The following is a 19,112-nucleotide window of genomic DNA, read 5'->3' on the forward strand; positions in this document are numbered from 1 at the left end:
ATAATAATAATAATAATAATAATAATACCACCTGACCAGGAGCTTGAAAAGGCAATGGTTCTGACTGAAGCTTTGCAATGAGGAAATACCGTAGCCTTGAATTTGGAATGCCGAGCTGCAAGTAAAGCAAGCAGTTAGTTACTTAAAGAGACATGAATCAACTGTGAGTACCCAAGTAAAAAACGACTCACACAGGAATGCATTTAGTTTCTGTCAGAAAAGTTCTATTATTGATTTGTGGAAGATATTTTTGGAGCAAATTCTCAAACCTTTTAAGTTGCTTTGTACCTTTACTTGAATGAACAGAGATTGCATGTGATGAGTCATAGGTCTCTGAGTCACTTTCATTTTGTAATTCCCAGGTAAGAAATTATATAGACATCCTTACATTCATTATTAATAGTAATCATAAAAAGTAACATTCGACTATAGCTATTTTTGGCAATTTATTACCTCCTTTTATTAAAAAAGGAGGATACACTAATTTTAAAGTTAAAAGGCAGTAAATATGAAATAAACCTAATGAGACCAGACATAATGCCAATTTCCATAGACATGTACTTTTTAAATGGGTTTTCTTTTAATTTCAGGACAAATAACTGTATAATAGGCTAAAGATAATAAATAGGAGGTTAACAAACACAATGGCAAAAGAAAAAACAGACGGTGATACTTGTAATATAAAAGATCTACCAAATATCTTCTCTTAACCACCTACTTTGATTTCATATCCATGAAATAGAAGTCATGTTTGCATTTTGTTTTATTTTAATTCAAGTCTAGTTAACATACAGTGTTATATTAGCTTCTGGCGTACAACACAGTGATTCAACACTTGCAAACACAACGCGGTGCTCATCAGGGTAAATGTACTCATTAATCCCCATCACCTATTTCACTCATCCCCAACCCTCATCCTTTCTTGGTAACCATCAATTTGTTGTCTGTAGCTAAAAGTCTGTTTCTTGGTTTATCTCTCTTTTTTGTTTTCCTTTGCTCTTTTGTTTTGTTTCTTAAATTCCACATATGAGTGATATCCTATGATATTCGTCTTTCTCCGACTTATTTTGCTTAGCATTACCCCCTCTAGCTCCGTCCCTGTTGCTGCAAATGACAACATTTCACCATGTTTGCATTTTAGTGATATGTCCCCAAAAGACTACCTAGAAAATTATCATCTGTTCATTTTGCTTTCTATTTTGGATTATTTTGAAGCATTATAAACTACAGTACACCCAATTTGGAAATACCAAATGTCACAGATTTCAAAACACGGTATCCTTTATTTTCTGTGTGGAAATAAATTTACATTTTCTGTGAGCTTCAAGCTATATAATATATATTTTCCATAAAATATGTATATAAATGAATCTATGTGCCTGTACTACATTCTTCAGAAAGTAAGACCCATGTCTGAACTAATTTCAAGATTTACATAAAATATTCAAAACAGATCCATTCTTTTTATTGAGTCAAATTCCCTTTGGGAAAATTTATAGAAAAATTTATAATTTTGGTACCTACAGAGGTTGGAGATAATAGAAATTCTTGGTACTGAAAACCGCAATTTTCTATTGTTTGTATTAACAGGTCTCTGAAAAGACAAAGACAAAAATAAAGAAAAAAGAAAAGCTTTCACTCTGTGGTTCGAAATGGGGTTCTTATACAATAAATTATACATAAAACTTCATTTTATGTGAAAACTGTGTCGCTACCCAAATTGTTTAGGAAGCAAATGATCCTAGGTCTTTATTAAGTACAGTACTTGAAAAATTACATTTCTCAAAACAAGATAGAGATAATTTCTATTATAAATAAATAAAGCTGCCAGACAATTTATCCCAACTGGTGAGAGCTAGAATCACTAGTCTACTGATGATATATTTGCTATGGGGATAGAGCTCTGTCTGTAGCAAATCAGATGCGGGAGCTGTTACATACAGACAGTAGCTGATTCAAGGACACAGATACTTTCCCGCTGGGCTACCATCTGAAAGGGCTCTGACACAGGGCTTGCTTCTCCTAACTGGAGGACACAAAATGCCTGTCAACAGGGACATGTCTCACTGAAAACATTCCTACTTCTAAAGAAACAGGCAACAATATAAGCAGCTGAAATTGAGAAATACCATTCTCATTTAAATGCGTGATCATTCTGCAAAAATTCAAACATATCAAAATGGGAATCAGGCGAACCTAAGTTTGTGAAACTTTACATTATTAATTAGTCAAAATCTGTATTACTGAACAAAATATACAACATATATAAAATGTCAGAATGTATGTGTTTATTTTTAAGATCTTTATTTCACAACGGCTCCCACAATATACCAAGTTTAAGATGAACACAAAGCAAACACATTTTTACCTTGTAGAAGATACTTCAAAACCTTTAACATTTTCTAAAAGAATGTATTTCGGTAATTTTTGTAATCTAAAAACAAAAACAAAAACAAGTGGAATTCTGCACGTCATTACTAAGAAGTAACAAAGAAAATCCTTACTTGGAGATATGAGGTAAGTAATTTTTCTGAATTCTTTGTTTTCATAAAAGAATTTTAGAGGGGGATAGAGGCAATTCATATTTTATTCATCTTCCCCATAAAAATGGCATACCTAATGAAGCTCGCATTTGAAATGTTAATTTCCAGTGAAGTTTATCAGAAAACATGGGTTCACACAGAGGCTCTGGATTGCACAACTTGCAAAGAGCTATCGTTTACATAGCATGGCAGCTTCTAGGGTTGGCCCCACGTTCCAGGCCATGGGCAACAGGACTCACCAATATTAGCCTTGTTTCCATTGGTACTGTAAGGAGAGGTGATAGAATTTAACTATTAGACTCTCATTCCCTGTCACTCACTGTAGTGGCAGCCGTGGAAATGGCAAACATTTGTGTGATTCTATCAATCGTGGCAGAAGAAATAAATGACATGCAGAGCCTCTGAAAGTTGCATGGATAAGCTGCTAATCTCTACAGAATGACAAATGCCACATTCTTCCAGATCCAAAATTTTAAAGTTAGGGTAAGCTGGTAAAAAAAAAAAAATTAAATTTTTACCTTGGGAGAATATCTAGAATATGTAAGAGGCTATTTGTCCTTGGATCAGTCACATCACCTTGCAGGCCAATTCTAAAGGATAAAGAACGTTCAGATAAAATTCACCATGAATCTTACTTACAGAAAGATACCAAGTCACTTTTAAAACATAAAGACTGAGAACACTAAAATTAGGTGGTCTTCACAAAAAATACGATCATGTTTGTTACTACAGGGAACAAAATGCATTTATTCACTTAATTAAAGAAAAAAGCCTTACCAATCTAATAAATACATTTCTTATAAAACAGTATTCCAAATGACTTACATGAAACAAAGAACAAATAACCAATAAAGACTAAAATCAATTAACCTGTTAAAATCACTGTTTAGGAAACACACACACACACACACACACACACACACATACACACGCTGGCTGATGACACCTTTTGCTCTGTCCCAGATGAGACAACAATAGTTCAGATGAATGAGCTGGTTGGGTAGGGCGGCAACCATAGAGGAATGGCACTGATAACTAATCATTCAAGCAGACCATAGTAGGAAAGACTAAGACAATCTTGTCCAATATACATTGGAGAGACCTGAATGCTTGGTTCTACAAGCAGGAGTTGCAACTTGGTTAGACTAACTAGGTCAGAACAGGTCATGGAAACAGGCAGTATTTGGACTAGCAATTAGATATTACAAGCAAGGTTCAATACGACCAAGAATCACGCAGAAATGAAGACTTGGATTGGGCTTAGGTGGTAGAAACAGAAACAGGTTTAAGACTTTGGTACTTATTAGCTCCATTGCCTTAGATGAGTTGCTCGATGTCACTTGTCAGTTTCCTCCTGCCTTCCAGCAAGGCCAGAACCATCCATGGATGTGAGGCTCAGAGGGACACTTACAGTGGACTTGAATACAGGCCTCAGAAATCTTGGGTTCTTCTCACTGTGGCCCTTTCCTCTCAGCGCTCCAACGATGGCAGTGTTACCGAATCGGTTACTGCTGCCATCGGCAGCTGGAGATGGGCTATTACAGTTGGGAGTGGTAGTACGGAAGACACAGGGGGCCCAGGGCAATAACGTAGGAGGCTGCACAGTGCTGGGCTGCTTTCTGTTCTGTAGCTCTACTTACTGTAAGTTAAACAGGCCTTATGACCGCATATGCTTGGAGGCATTTTTACATGGATTGCCCTCCGCCTTCTCTGATAAATTCCCAAACTGCTTTCAGATACAGTTCAGGTATTGCCTCTAAAAGAATTCCTGTCTCCTGACAAAAAAAAAATTGTCAAAATCCTGTCTCCTGGTATGCAGCAAGCCATTTTCTCCTCTGTGCTCTCATGGCACTTCCAGCATTCACTTATTATATAGCTTATACCACCTCATAAGAGAATTCTTTGTCAGTCATCTCCCTTAGACTATAAGCTCCTTGAGGATGGGAACTATGGCATCAAAAGCAACGTCTGGCTTCCAGGCACACAATAAATCCTTGGAGAATTAATTTCCTAGAGAGTTGTTTATTAAAGCAAAACTTATGGGGTAGCAGAGTGGCTCAGTCCATTAAATGTCCAACTCTTGATTTCGGCCCAGGTCACGAACTCATGGTTTGTGAGTTCGAGCCCCACATCGGGCTCCATGCAGATGGTGCAAAGCCTGCTTGGGATTCTCTCTCCCTCACCGCCCCCCCCCGCCTCTGCTCCTTCAGCACTCTCTCTCTCTCAAAATAAATAAATAAACTTTTAAAAAATAGATAATAAAATAAATAAAGCAAAACTTAGCTGGACATTAAGCATGAAAATACTCATTTAAATTAGAATATTTATGATATGTGATATCCCACTTAAAATTATCTTACACATTGAAATAGAAATATATAAAAGAATTGATAAATCTTGCTCTGACATTTTCCAATTGTACGGCCTTCAAAAAGTTACTTAACTTTTCTATGCCACAGTTTCTCACCAATAAAATGATGATAATAGTAATGCCTATCCCATAGGCATGTTAAATTAAATGGCAAACTCCATGTAAGACAGAGGATTATCCTTATTATTTAAAATAATTGAAAATATCTAAATGTAGATTGCTCAAGATTTCATCTAAGATATAATTTCCTGAAACACACAGCCAATAAATACAATAAAAAAAATGAATTTCAACATAGCTATAAAAAGTCACGATTAATTATTCAATGTATATATGAATTGAGAAATGTAAAATTTACTAATCCATTCTTGATTAGCTTTTAAATTTTATAGTTATTTAAGAACTGAATATTTATTATGAAAACTTACTTTATTAATCAGTTAAAAAGATACTCTTGAATGCTCATGAGTTTAATGTAGGTACTTTGGGTCAGAAAAAAATATCATATCTTAGGTAAGTATAAATGAGGTCCCATATAGTCTCTGCATATCTTCTACTGACTGAATTACTTTGCTCATTTGGTAGTAACTGCTATTTCCTTTTGGATTAATTCTGAATTATAAATGAGTAGATAAAAGGCACTATTTATGACAATTTTCAAAATTATGAAAATGCAGCTGACAGTCTTCAAAGTGTCCATGCTTGAAACTATGGTATAATTTGATTTAATGAATCCCTCAAAAGTACTCTTCTTCAACAGAGAAATATTTGTCATACATACCTGGTGAATGGCTGACAGGGAGGGCTCATTAAAATCATATTGAAAGACAATTTGTCAAACTCTTCTAGTGTAATGCCCTAAGGAATGAACATGTGAGGAAAATATATAAAAACATGCATAGAATGGGGAAGAAGGAAAAATGCTAACTAATTACAACTAAATATATCAGAAATTATAATGCTTAATAGTTTTATTTAAAACACTTAAAAGTTTATTTTATATATATGTGTGTGTGTGTGTGTGTGTGTGTATTATATATAAAACAAACTTATACACACACACACATATATATATATATATAAAACACTTACCACTTTTCAAATCAACTTCAGTTAAACTAACTGCCCAAAGCAATCTTATGAAGAAATTGGAGAAGTAACACGAAGCTAGGAAAAGCTTAGTGACTTCCCCTAAGTCTCAGAGCTGGCCAGAGCTGAGCTGGAATGCTCCCTGAATCCTAAGCGTTTCACACCCCTGTCATACCTAAAGCCTAGCACTGCTATGTTTCTGGAGCCAAATAGGGAGAACTTCATTTTACAATTAATGAATCTTTAGCATAGTGTCTAGGAAAATGTTCAACACCTCTGTATCAATAATATTTTTTATTTAGTAAATGTGACCGACCAGTCACCATCCCTTCCAAGCATGTCTCTGCTAAAATATCACCAGATGAAAAAACGTCCCATTTTCAGGTATTCACAATTATTATATTGTTTTACAGTTGTGTGTAGTAAAACAAAACTTTAAAATCTTACAGATAGGATCAATCAAAATAATCCCTATTGGGCTAAGTAGTTGAAAAATGTGTTATTTTGACTCTATTTTATGTATCAGAAGATAAATAGGGTAGAGTAGTCCTCCCTTATTTCACTTTCACTGATTTCACTTTCCGGTTTCAGTCAACTCCAGTCAATCAGGTCCTCCTTCTGACATAGGGTCAGATCAGTAACAGCCTAACCCTGCAGCCACAACGCCTGCGTCATTCACTCCCCTCATCTCGTCATGTAGGCATTTTGTTATCTCACGTCATCACAAGAAGGGTGAGAGACCACATTCACCTTTTATCACAGCATATTGCTATAACTGTTCTATCATTAGTTATTGTTGTAATCTCTTACTGTGCCTAATTTATAAATTACCTTTATCATAGGTATGTATGTATGTATGTATAAGAATAAACATGGTATATACAGTGGCTTTGGTACTATCTGAGGTTTCAGGCATCCACTGGGGTCCTGGAATGCATCCCCCATAGATAAGGGGGTCTGCTGTATAGAGAAACAAGGCATGGGCTTTCCAATCTTCATGAAGCTTGGCCAGAAACAAGCAACAAGCCTAGGACCACAACCTTCCTAAATATGACACATTGCTAAGAAGTTCAAGTACATGAAAAGGACAAGCTATATTCCAAGTTCTGTAAAGAGTGAATTAACCTGGAGAACCAATCAGTTGTCTCTACTGTATGAAAAGCATAAATATATGTGCCTGTCATTTTTAAATCACGGGCTTTTAAGTAGTTTAAGGTATATATGTAAAATGAAATCAAAATTAAATATTGAAAAGTTCCTAAAGCACCTCTGAAACTCTTGAGTTCTAGGGAAAGCAGTCTGTAAATCATACACTGACCAGTCTGTCAGAACACACGGGGCAATGCAGTACAATTAGCACATCATACTCAAGTTAAAGAGCCTGTGAGCACAAGACTATTGTGATAAGCAACTTACTAATTTCGTAACTGAAAGCAGATGGATTAAAGCTAAATTCCTAAAACTAAAGTAAAAAGAAAACAACTACCTTTTACATCAGGAGCATCCTATGTCTAAAATCTAAAGGAAGTAAACAGAGTTACTGCCTCCAATACAGCTTGGCATAAAAACTTACAATTTTAAAGTATTCTTCAAAATAGTGATTTTTTAAAAATCAAATGATAGGGCAATATGCAAGAAATAATTACTCAATTAAGCCATTTACAACTTTATTTAACCTGGCATTCTAGGTCATTAAATGTGTCAAAATTCAAGAAAGTAGTTATGGAGATACACAATTATCTTTAATAATCTTATGTTTGAAAGCTGATGGAAATCTATTCTTTTGCTATAACCAGGCCATAAAGTTATGAAAACACCTTTGCTTTCAGAGAACATTAGGTCAACTCAGTGCAGTAACACTGTTTATCACCCAATGATGAGCAGTTTAATAGTTCCCCTACTAACTTTATTACTTCTTTTTGCAGAAAGTCTCCTCTCTGTTCTTATACTTAACTTTCATTTAAACTTTAGGAATAACTTGGTAGGTTAGAAAACTTTTGACTATTTTTAGTAAATTTATACTTAACCTAAAGAGAACTGAAATTTGTACACTATTCATACTTCCATTTTTCAAATCTTTTATTCCCATGTGGGTCCTGCAGATTTCTTAAGTTTATTTCTCGGTGTTTATAAGTTTCTTGTTGCTACTATAAATAGGAACTTTCTTCTATTATATTTTCTCACAGGTCTTTGTTTATATATATAAGCTACTGGTTATCATATGTTTTGTAACCAGTCTCCTTATTAAATGTACTAATTGTTCCTCATCGTATTTTTAGCACAGTATGTTTTCTGTTTTCCAGGCCTACACAATTGTTCTTTAGAATCCTCCTTGATAGTTATATGCTATTTCCCTTGTGTGAGTATATTACCTAACATCTACAACAATATTAAATAACAATGTCAATGGTGGACATCCTTGTTTTATTCATCATTTTAGCGAGAATGCTTTTAAAGTTTTACCATGTTACTGGACTTGGAGATATATGTGTGTGTGTGTGTGTTTAAACAGAAATATACACGTGCACACACACACATAAAGCCACTAAATAACGTACGTGTCTGTAGTAGTACACATATGTCCTAATTTTATTAAGGGAGGTTAAAAACCCAAATGCAGAAAACCCTGCATTTGGTCAACTATTTTCGAATACATAGTTTTGCTGTTTCCCATTATTAACATGTTGAAGAGTATTAATAGAATTCCTAAGTGCTACTATTATATTCCCCAAAACAAAATCCATTTTGGTTATGCTACATTATTCTTTTAATGTGCTTCTGTCATATTTTACTTAGAATTACTGTGTTTATATTCATAAGACAATGATTTTCCTGTATTGTGGCATATGGTAGGTATTCAATAAAAACTGAGTGGATATTTCCTACCATTTCCTGTTCTGTGAACTCTCATGTTATTTTGTGCATAAATATGACAATCCTTCTTGAAGACCGTCCTCATCATCATTATAAAGTAACTTTCTATGACTCTTAAATGCTCTGGCCTTGGAATCCATTCTAACTAATACCAGTTCTGAAACTGTTAGCCTTTGTTTCCATTTGCCTGGTATTTGTCCTCATTTTTAACCCAATATGTTGCTCATTCAACAATGTTCAGAAAGTAATCCACCAATATTTCAGAGGATCTACCCTCTGCCAGGCACTGTGCCGAGTCTGCGACAAGGAACAAACCAGACAAGGTTTCTGCTCATGTGAAGTTTATACAGTACTGACTACTAATTCCTCATTTTCTACCTAGATACATTAGCCTGCAGTTTTATTACTAGCTGTCTTGATAACTGAAGAGTCCTGCTCCTGGTTCTAAACCTCTCTGTGATTTTTGGGGCCTGACTGTGGGCAGTTACAAAGGCTGCCCTTCCCACTCCAGACTCCGAACACAGCCAGCACGTCGCAGGCTCTGCGAGCTGTCACAGTCGAGGATGCAGGCGCCCTGGCCAGCACGTTCTTCACAGATTTGCATGTCTAGGTCTCTTCAAGCAGCTCTGTCAAGACCTCCTTCCCGGAGACGGTGGTGGAAACCTCGAAGACGCTTCTCCCCACTCTGAATGGTACTCAGCACTTGGCATTCCTAGCCCTCCCCTCTTACAATTTCCCCAAGGCCGGGGCTCCCTGGACGGTGAGCTGACCCCCACATCTGTGCTGACACCCCCGGCTCTGCCTCCGTACGCTGTCGCATGGGGAAATGCAGCAGGGGGCCCTGGCGGTTCCTCTTATTGCACAGAATTGCTTATACCACCGCAGTAAGTGAAAAAGGCTTCACTCTTTCATTTTCGCCTTGCTGTTTGAATAAAAACTACTCTGACCCCTGAGAGCTCAGCTGTCTTTCCCAGCCCAGCTAAGCTCCTAACACTAACATCATATAATGTCCTAAAAATCCACACCTTCATTTATCTTTCAAATAGACATATTTTTTGAGTCTCACTGTCCTACTTCAATCACATTATTATCTCTACAGCGCAAAGATTCACACAGTTTTACACATCTGTTTTCTAACCCTAATGTCTTTCCTAACATGGTAGCTTTATTCCTGGGTTCTCTACTTGGATTCATCTCTTGGTTAGATTAAGTGAGTCATTTTCTCAATAAGGGCTCACAGGTACTATGGCTCATGAATTGCTGTAGGTTTTATTTGGGGAATTTCCCCCTCTGTTTCTGTTAATATTTTTTTCCCATTTGTCTTACTGTCTTCTCCAGAGGTTCTAATTACTTTTTTTTTTTAACGTTTATTTATTTTTGAGACAGAGAGAGACAGAGCATGAACGGGGGAGGTTCAGAGAGAGGGAGACACAGAATCTGAAACAGGCCAGGCTCCAGGCACTGAGCTGTCAGCACAGAGCCCGACGCGGGGCTCGAACTCACGGACCGCGAAATCATGACCTGAGCTGAAGTCGGCCGCTTAACCGACTGAGCCACCCAGGCACCCCGGTTCTAATTACTTTTATCTTAGATCACTTTTGTCTTCAGCAGTTACCATTCCTTCTGCAAATTGTGATCAGTATTTCTTTTCCGTTTTAATTTGCTTTATTTTTCTCAAGCTCTCTCCTGCACAATTCTGGTTGCAGCCCTGTACACTCTATTTTTTGCTACTCTGACATGACTTTCATTTTTATCATGGTTTTATTTTTCTCCTCTTTTTTTCCCAGACTACTGGTAACTTTTCCAGCCCCAATTATTGTCTTACTGCTTTTTGAACTGTTGTATACATCTGATTGAATTCTTGGGTTTTTTTTTTTTTTTCAAGTTTATTATTTATTTTGAGAGAAAGAGTGCACGTGTGAGCAGGGGAAGAGCAGAGAGGGAGAGAGAGAATCCCAAGCAGGCTCTGCACTGACAGTGTAAAGGCTTGATCCCACCAGTGTGAGATCATGAGCTGAGCCAAAATCAAGACTCGGTTGCTTAAGTGACTGAGCCACCCAGGCACCCCAAGTTCTTGTTTTGAAGATGTGTTATTTAATGCTTAAAGCTCATAGAGGCATGTATGTTTGAAATTTCCTTCTGCTTCTTAATATAATTTTCTGTTGTATATTCTGCTTTTTGTTTACATTTCTTACCTTATTTTAAAATTACTATATTAATATAGCCTCAAATAGGTCCCTAATTTTTTTTTTTTTTTTTTTGCGGAAGGGGGAGGGGCAGAGAGCCTTAAGAGAGAAACTTAAGTAGGCTCCACACTCCGCACAGAGCCCTAGGCGGGGCTTGACTCAGGACTATGAGATCATGACCTGAGCCGAAAGCAAGAGTTGGATGCTCAACTGACTGAGCCACACAGGTGCCCCTATTATTCATTTTTTGACGCAGGCCACGTGAATGGAGGAGTCTTCTGGGAAATAAGGTGAAACAGATACATGGCTGCCACACCGCTCCCAGGAAGGACCTGCAGTGGCCTCTACCCTAAGGGCTTGCCTCTGTCCAGAGTCCACGATCTCGCATTCAGGGCCAGCAGGAAGTCGGCCGCGGTTACCACGGCACTTTCCGCCAGTGATCTGGGTTTTTCCAATGTCTCCTCTCCTGACTGAGAACAAACAATTGCTGGTGCATTTGGTCCTCTCCCTTGCCATTCTTTCCGTCTTGATTCTGCACAAGACACGCAAAGGTTTGCCTGCAGCTGTGCCATCTTCAGTCAGTTCCGTCTCATTTCCGTGACACTGGACACTATTCTTCATAGTTTTCTTTCTTGTTTTAGCTTATGTCTAATCCCTACATTCACTAATAATGGTTTTTCATTCCCTTTTTCCCCTTCTTTTCTTCTTTCTATCAGGAAAAGGAATAGAGTTATGTAATAGAAGTATCTTCTCAATGCCACATTTGATCAGAAATCCCAAAGAAAACCATTTACAAGTTCAAGTTCTGTACTGACCGATAAATTCTTGAAGGCAAAGACTATAGCTTCTTCAGATCTGTGCTCTCTCCAAGGGCTCAATACCCTGCATGTATTAAATGCTCAAATGATCAATATATGTTGTTTTATAAAACTGAAAATCCCTAGAGCCTCTCATCACTCCTAAGTTTTCCATTCAATTTCTACCCCCTTTTGAAACATGACTCTCAGCATGGCTCCTATATATTTGACCTAGACATGATAACACTCTCTCCACATCAGACCAGGGATATAAGGAATACCAAAGAAAAAACTGAAAGCCATAGGAAGGCAAGCTTTTTTCTTACAGACAGACTTATAGACCTTACAGACAGTGAGCTGGAAGTACCTACCTCCATTCTTCCCTTTTCCTAGCCTTCTTAGATCATAAGCAAATAATATGACTTATTATCATCTATTAAAAGTGGTAGTGAAGTATAATTAGCACTAAAACAGGGCAGAGTGCTAGAAAGCAGGAAGCTACACAGGGAAAGAGAGGCAGAAATCTGCATGGCATTCACTTTGAGTGTCTGGTTGGATATCAATCTATGAGTGCAGGGGACATGCCATGAGGGAGGGCAAAGAACTACTGCTGGGAAAAGCACAATTAGTGGGGAGCTGTAAGCCAAAAAACTAGGACACCCAGAGTAGGAAGACCTAGTTGAGTACGTGCGCTATTTTATTATTATTATTATTATTATTATTATTATTATTATTATTATCGGAGTGTAGTTGGCGTATGATGTTATATTAGTTTCAGGCATACAACACGGTGATTCAATGAGGGTTCATTTTTCTCCACATCCTTGCCAACGCTTATTACTATTTCTTGTCTTTTTGATACTAACCATTCTAACAGCTGTGAGGTGATACCTCACTGTGGTTTTGATTTGCATTTCCCTGAGGATTAGTGATGTTGAGCATCTTTTTCTGTATCCATGAGGTATTTAATAGAGATCTAAGAAAGGTCATATCTTAGTAGTGGGATGAGACTAGCCTCACAGTAAAAGCTATTCAAGACCCACTTTAAAAAAAATGCTTAAAAACATACCCTGAGAGAATTAAGCTGATCTGCAATTAACTGCCTGTGAGAACAAAATCCAATATTCCTTAAAGGGTTACAACAAACTGGCTACAATGCCAGGCTCCTAATAAAAAATTACGAGAATGCTAAGAAACAAGATAATGTGACCCATAAGCGGGAAGGGGGTGAGGGGCAAGAGGTGGGGGTGGGGAAGCTCATCAATAGAAAGAAACCCAGCAATGAGAGAGATGATGGAATTAGCAAAGGTTTTAACAGTCAAAAATATCATCAATTTTTTCAAAGGCCTAGAGAAAACAAAAACATGGAGACAAATTGAATACATGAAAAAAGTTAACTGAAACTTCTAAAAATGGAAAAAAATCGAAACAAAAAGTTACGCACTGAAAAAAAATAATAACTTGAAGATATAACAGTATGGCATGTTCCCAAATGAAGCTCATAGAGAAAAGGAGAGTAAAAATGAATACCTTCAGTGACCACCAGGACAATATGAAGGGATCTAATATATGCATAATTTGAGGTAAAGTGAAAATAGGAAACAGAGAAAATATTTGAACAATGGCTAAAACCTTCCCAAATTTGATGAAAACTATAAACAAGAAAAGCACAAGGCCCAAGCAGAATGAATAAAGAAAAACATACAAAAACATACCAAATAACATTTCTGAAAACAAGTGATAGGGACAAAATGTTAATTGTAGCCAGAGAAACATATAATATATTAAGAGAAATGAAAATAAGAATTATTAGACTTCTAATCAGAAATTAAGCAAACCAGGTAAAGATGGAAAGTGCTGGAAAACTGTTTTAATTAATAGAAAATATGAACTTATGAAAACATCTTTCAAAAAATGAATGCAACCAAGGATTCAGTGAAAATTCTATTTTACAATAAAGACAAAATAAAATACTTCTGCACTCACAAAAAACTGAGAAATTTGTCACCTGCCAAATGCTCATGACAGGAAATGCTAAAGATTTTTCAGGAAGAAGGAAATTATACCACATGCAAACTTTGATTTAAAAAAAAAATGAAGAGTGTTAAAAATAGCAGATGATATGTAAATAAATATGAAACATTTCAGGTCTTTTTAAAACTTTTAATAAATATTTGACTACTTAATCCAAAAACACTAACAATATATTTGAGGTTTTAATAAACATAGGAGTAAAATGTATGACAATAATAGCAAAATATTCTGGAGAGTAAAATGGATGTATATACTGTTGAATTAATTTATGAAGTGCTATATGTTATTTGAAGGTGGGCTTCCGTAAGTTAAAGATGCATACTGTAAACCCTAGAGTAGCCACTAAGAAAATAAGACAGATACAAATAGTAAGATATACCTAATAGCCATTAGTGGAGAAACAGACGGAAAAATAGAAAACAAATAACAAGGTAGTAGAATTAAAATAATATTAATAACAAAATTAAATGTAAATGTATTCCAATTAAAAGGTAGAGGTTGCCAGACTGAATAAAAAAGCAAGACCCAGCTATACACTGTCTACAGCAAATCTAATTTAAATACAAAGATATAAGTAGGATAAAATTTAAAGGATGGAAAAAGATAAACATGCAAACATTAATCATAAGAAAGCAGAAGTGGCTGTATTAATATCAGGAAAAGTAGACTTCAGAACAAGAAATACTTCCTAGGGTTAAAAAGGAACATTTCATGATGCTAAAGGGGTCAATCACAAAAAAAATTATAAAGTATGTACACTTAATAACAGAGCTTCAAGATAAAATGAAGCAAAAACTGACAACACCGAAAAAAGAGACACATTTATGACTGTAACTGGAGATTACAACACCCCTTTCTCAGCACCTGATAGAAAAAATCAGTAATAATATAGAAAAATTGAACACTAACAACCAACTTGACCTAACTGACATTTACCGAGTATTCCACCCAACAAGAAAAGAATACATTCTTGGGGCACCTGGGTGGCTCAGTCAGTTAAGTGCCTGACTCTTGATCTCGGCTCGGGTCATGATCTCAAGGTTTGTGAGTTCAAGCCCCACATGAGGCTCTGTGTTTACATCGCAGAGCTTGCTTGGGATTCTGTCTCTCGTTCTCTCTGCCCCTCCCCTGCTGTGCTCTCTGTCTCTCTCAAAATAAATAAACTAAAAAAAAAGTTAAAGAAAAAAAAAAGAAAAGAAAATAATACATTCTTTTCAATAGCATATAGATAGAGCATTCACTAGACAGAATGAATTCTGGCCTATAACAAAGTCACAACAAATTTAAAATAACTGAAATCATACACAGTATGACCAAAATAAAACAGAAATGAGAAATCAATAACAGAAAGCTATCTGGAAATATCATGAATATTTGGAAAGTTAAACCCATACTTATACGTAATGCAGGGGCCAAAGAAGAAATCAGAAGGCAAATTGGAAAATATTTTGAACTGTATGAAAATGAACACACAACATATGACAGTTTGTGAAATGTAGTCAAAACTTAGGAAAATTTACACTAAATGTTTATACAAAAAAAGGAAAACAATCTCAAGTCAATCATCTAAGTCCCACTGTAAGAAGTATTAAAAATTTCAATGCAAAGTAAGTAGAAAGAAATAATAAAGATAAACAGAAATTAGTGAAACAGTAAACAAATGAATAATAGATAAAATCAATTGCATCCACAGCTGGTTACTTAAAAAGACCAATAAAATTGGTAAACCTCCAGCTTCATTAGCAGAGGAAAAAAAAAAAAAGAAAAGATACAAATAACTAACATTAGGAATGACATAGAGTTCACATGTAGAAAAAGGATATAAGGAAATATGAAAAATGTCAAGCCAATACATTTGACAAATTAGGTAAAATGGATAATTTCTTCAAAGATCACAAATTTCTAAAACTGAACAAAAAAATAAATAGAAAGCTTTACTGGTATTGTAACAATTAAAGAAATTAAATTCATAGTTTAAAATCTTCCCACAAAGAAAACTCTAGGCCCACATAGCTCCATTAACTAAATTCTATCAAACATTTATAGAGGAACTAATACTTGTTTTTCAAACTCTTCCAAAAAGTATAAGGCTAATATGACCCTAATACCAAAACCATACTAAAAAGCTGAGGAGAATGTAAAAATATTTAACAAAATATTAACAAATTAAAAGCAAACAAATTTTTATTACATAAAAAAGATAGTAGATCATGACCAGGTAGGATTTATCCCAGGAATGCAATACTGAGTTAATATTCAAAAAAAGTTATTGATATAATCACTGTATTACCAGAATAAAAGGGGAGAATGCTATAATCATGCCAAAAGATGCAAGAAAGGTAGCATTTGAAAAACTAAAAATCCATTCCTCATAAAAATTCTCAGAAAATGTAATAAAAAGAAACTTAATAAAATGCATCTATAAAAAATCTACAACTAACATCATACTAAATGGTGAATGACTGAAGGTTCTGCCCCTAGAATCTAGAAGAAGGCAAGGATACCCAAGGCAATCCTATTTAATCAATACTGTACAGAAGACCCTATACAATGCAATAAGAAAAAAGTAACACTGATTGGAGGGGAAAGCAAAACTCTTTATTCTCAGATAGTATTTGTGTGTATGTGGAAAAATCCTAAAAAATCAAAGCTATCAGAATAAATTAATATAACAAAGTCACAAGATACAAGGTGAAGGTCAAGAAACACAACTATGTGTATTCTTATATGCTAGCAATAAACAATTAAAAATATATTTTTTAACAAACACCACTTACAATAGCATCAAAACCCACAGGTATTTAGGGATTAATTAACTAAAATGTGTGTAAGACTTGTACACTAAATAGTATAAAATATTGCTGATATAAATTAAAGAACATCTAAATAAATGAAGAGAGATACCATATTCATGGACTGAAAGACTCAATTTTATTAAGATATCAGTTCTTCCAAAACCAATCAGTGCAATTCCAATAAAAATGTCTTTTTTTTTTTTTTTTTTACTCATAGAAATTGGCAGGGTGATTCTGAAACTTACACACAAATGTAAATGACAGTGTAACCAAAATAATGTTGAAAAAGAAAAACAGAAATTCGAGAATTTACACTACCTGAATTCAATACATATTATAAAGCTATAATAATCACAAGAGTGTGCTATTAGTGTAAGGAAAAACATACAAATACTACTGAAGAGAGTCTGGAAATAGACTCACACATTTATGACTTAGTTTTTTAATAAAGGTGTCAAGGAAATTGAGGAAAGGATAATCATTTCAGAAATGGTGCCAGGACAATGTTTTATGCACTTGGAAAAAAATAAATGACTGCTACTTCAAATTGCACACAAAAAGTAACTCTAAATGAGTCAGAAATCTAAATAGAAAAGCCAAAACCATAAAATTTCTAGAAGAGGGAAAAATAGGGTAAACAAAGATTTTTTTTTAGAACACATAAAAACGTGACCCAAAAACAAAAAAAAGATAAATAACACATGCAATTTGATGAACACAGTTAAGGAAATGAAAAGACAAGTTACAGAACTGGAGGAAATCTTTGTTATATATATTCTGACAAACAACTTGAATCCAGAAAACTTAATAAGCCTTTCAACTAAATGATGATATTACAAACACACCAAGTAATAAAAATTGGGCAAGAAATTTCATCACCGAAGAAAACACAGAAATAGCCGAGAAGTACATGAAACGATGCTCAACCTTATTAGCCAGCAGGGAAATGCAAATTGGAATCAGCACACACGAAAGAATCACAATACCTCTATATGCTCACTAGAATGGCTACAATTTTAAAAATTGACAATATCAGGGACACTTTGGTGGCTCAGTCTGTTAAGTGTCCAACTTAGGTTCTGACCCTGATCTCGTGGTTGGAGTTCGAGCCCCGCATCGGGCTCTGTGCTGACAGCTCAGAGCCTGGAGCCTGTTTCAGATGCTGTGTCTCCCTCTCTCTCTGCCCCTCCCCCGCTCTATCTGTGTGTCTCTCTCTCAAAAATAAATAAACATTAAAAAATGACAATATCAAGCGCTGTAAGGATGTGAAACAACTGAAACATGTACGTGGTTATGAGACCGTAAGATGGTATAAGCACTAGAGAAAGCAGTTAGCATTTTCTCATAAAATTAAAGAAACCTACTATATGACCCAGAAATTCCAGTTCTGGGTATTCGTCTACAAGAAATGAAAACAAAGGTTCACACAAAAACTTGGACATGAATGTTCATAGCAACTTTTTTGTAATGGTCGAAAACTGGAAACAACCTAGATGTCTAACATCATGTGAATGGATACATACCCTGTAGTGTAAAATATTCCACTGTACAGAATATGACTCAGCAATAACAAAGAGCAGACTACCCATATGCACAACAACATGGGTGAATTCAAAAAACATTATGTTACACAGAAAAGTTACACCCAAAACACTCACCCTCATGATTTTATTTGTGATGTATTAGAAATGGAAAATTTAATCCGTAACGACAGAAAGATCAGTAGTTGCCCGGGGTTGGGGCACCAAGGAACACTGTAGGGGATGGGCGTTCTAAGTCCTGATTGCGGTGGTTACGCACTTGTATGTACTGGTCAAAACTCAAACTACGCACCTTAAACGAGTGCAGTTTATTGTGTATAAATTATGGCTTCATGAGAAATTCATTGTAAAAGTCGTCACAACAAGAAAATGAGAGAAAAAAACAATTTCATATTATTTTTAAAATAACTATTATTGGGGCGCCTGGGTGGCGCAGTCGGTTAAGCGTCCAACTTCAGCCAGGTCACGATCTCACGGTCCGTGAGTTCGAGCCCCGCGTCGGGCTCTGGGCTGATGGCTCAGAGCCTGGAGCCTGTTTCCGATTCTGTGTCTCCCTCTCTCTCTGCCCCTCCCCCGTTCATGCTCTGTCTCTCTCTGTCCCAAAAATAAATAAAAACGTTGAAAAAAAAATTAAAAAAAAAAATAACTATTATTTACTAACACTATTTAAAAATAGTTAAATAGTGTTAAATACCTCTGCTGAGTTCATCACGTGTACTTTTAACCTTTAATTTTGACAGGCTTGCTAAAATAAGAAGCATTCAATAAGTAATAGCCAACGACTGCCTCTCTCTGTCTCTCTCTCTCTCTATATATATATACACATACATATTATAGTATGTGACTATTGCTTGAAAGTAAAGAATTAATCAAAGTTTAATG

The 19,112-nt window shown here is 35.6% G+C and overlaps 1 protein-coding gene across 12 annotated transcripts in view; it reads right to left on the reverse strand.

Annotated features, from left to right (window-relative positions):
* Window positions 1-19,112, reverse strand: part of TRDMT1 (tRNA aspartic acid methyltransferase 1) — an 80,674-nt gene that overhangs the window by 14,986 nt on the left and 46,576 nt on the right. For 5 of the 12 annotated variants that reach the window (XM_047066663.1, XM_047066654.1, XM_047066652.1 and 2 more), the window contains 5 exons: window positions 5,696-5,772; window positions 3,062-3,133; window positions 2,369-2,434; window positions 1,525-1,594; window positions 32-115 (listed from right to left, as the gene is read on the reverse strand). In XM_047066663.1, coding sequence (XP_046922619.1) covers window positions 32-115; window positions 1,525-1,594; window positions 2,369-2,434; window positions 3,062-3,133; window positions 5,696-5,772 — 369 coding nt within the window. The remainder of the gene's footprint in view (window positions 1-31; window positions 116-1,524; window positions 1,595-2,368; window positions 2,435-3,061; window positions 3,134-5,695; window positions 5,773-19,112) is intronic. The other 7 variants (XM_047066657.1, XM_047066656.1, XM_047066658.1 and 4 more) reach the window with 3 other exon arrangements.

The sequence above is a fragment of the Lynx rufus genome, unplaced genomic scaffold (assembly GCF_022079265.1).
Source record: "Lynx rufus isolate CCGP_SWC_20201006 ecotype Redwood Valley unplaced genomic scaffold, mLynRuf1.p SCAF_7, whole genome shotgun sequence".
In the NCBI taxonomy this organism is placed as follows: domain Eukaryota; kingdom Metazoa; phylum Chordata; class Mammalia; order Carnivora; family Felidae; genus Lynx; species Lynx rufus.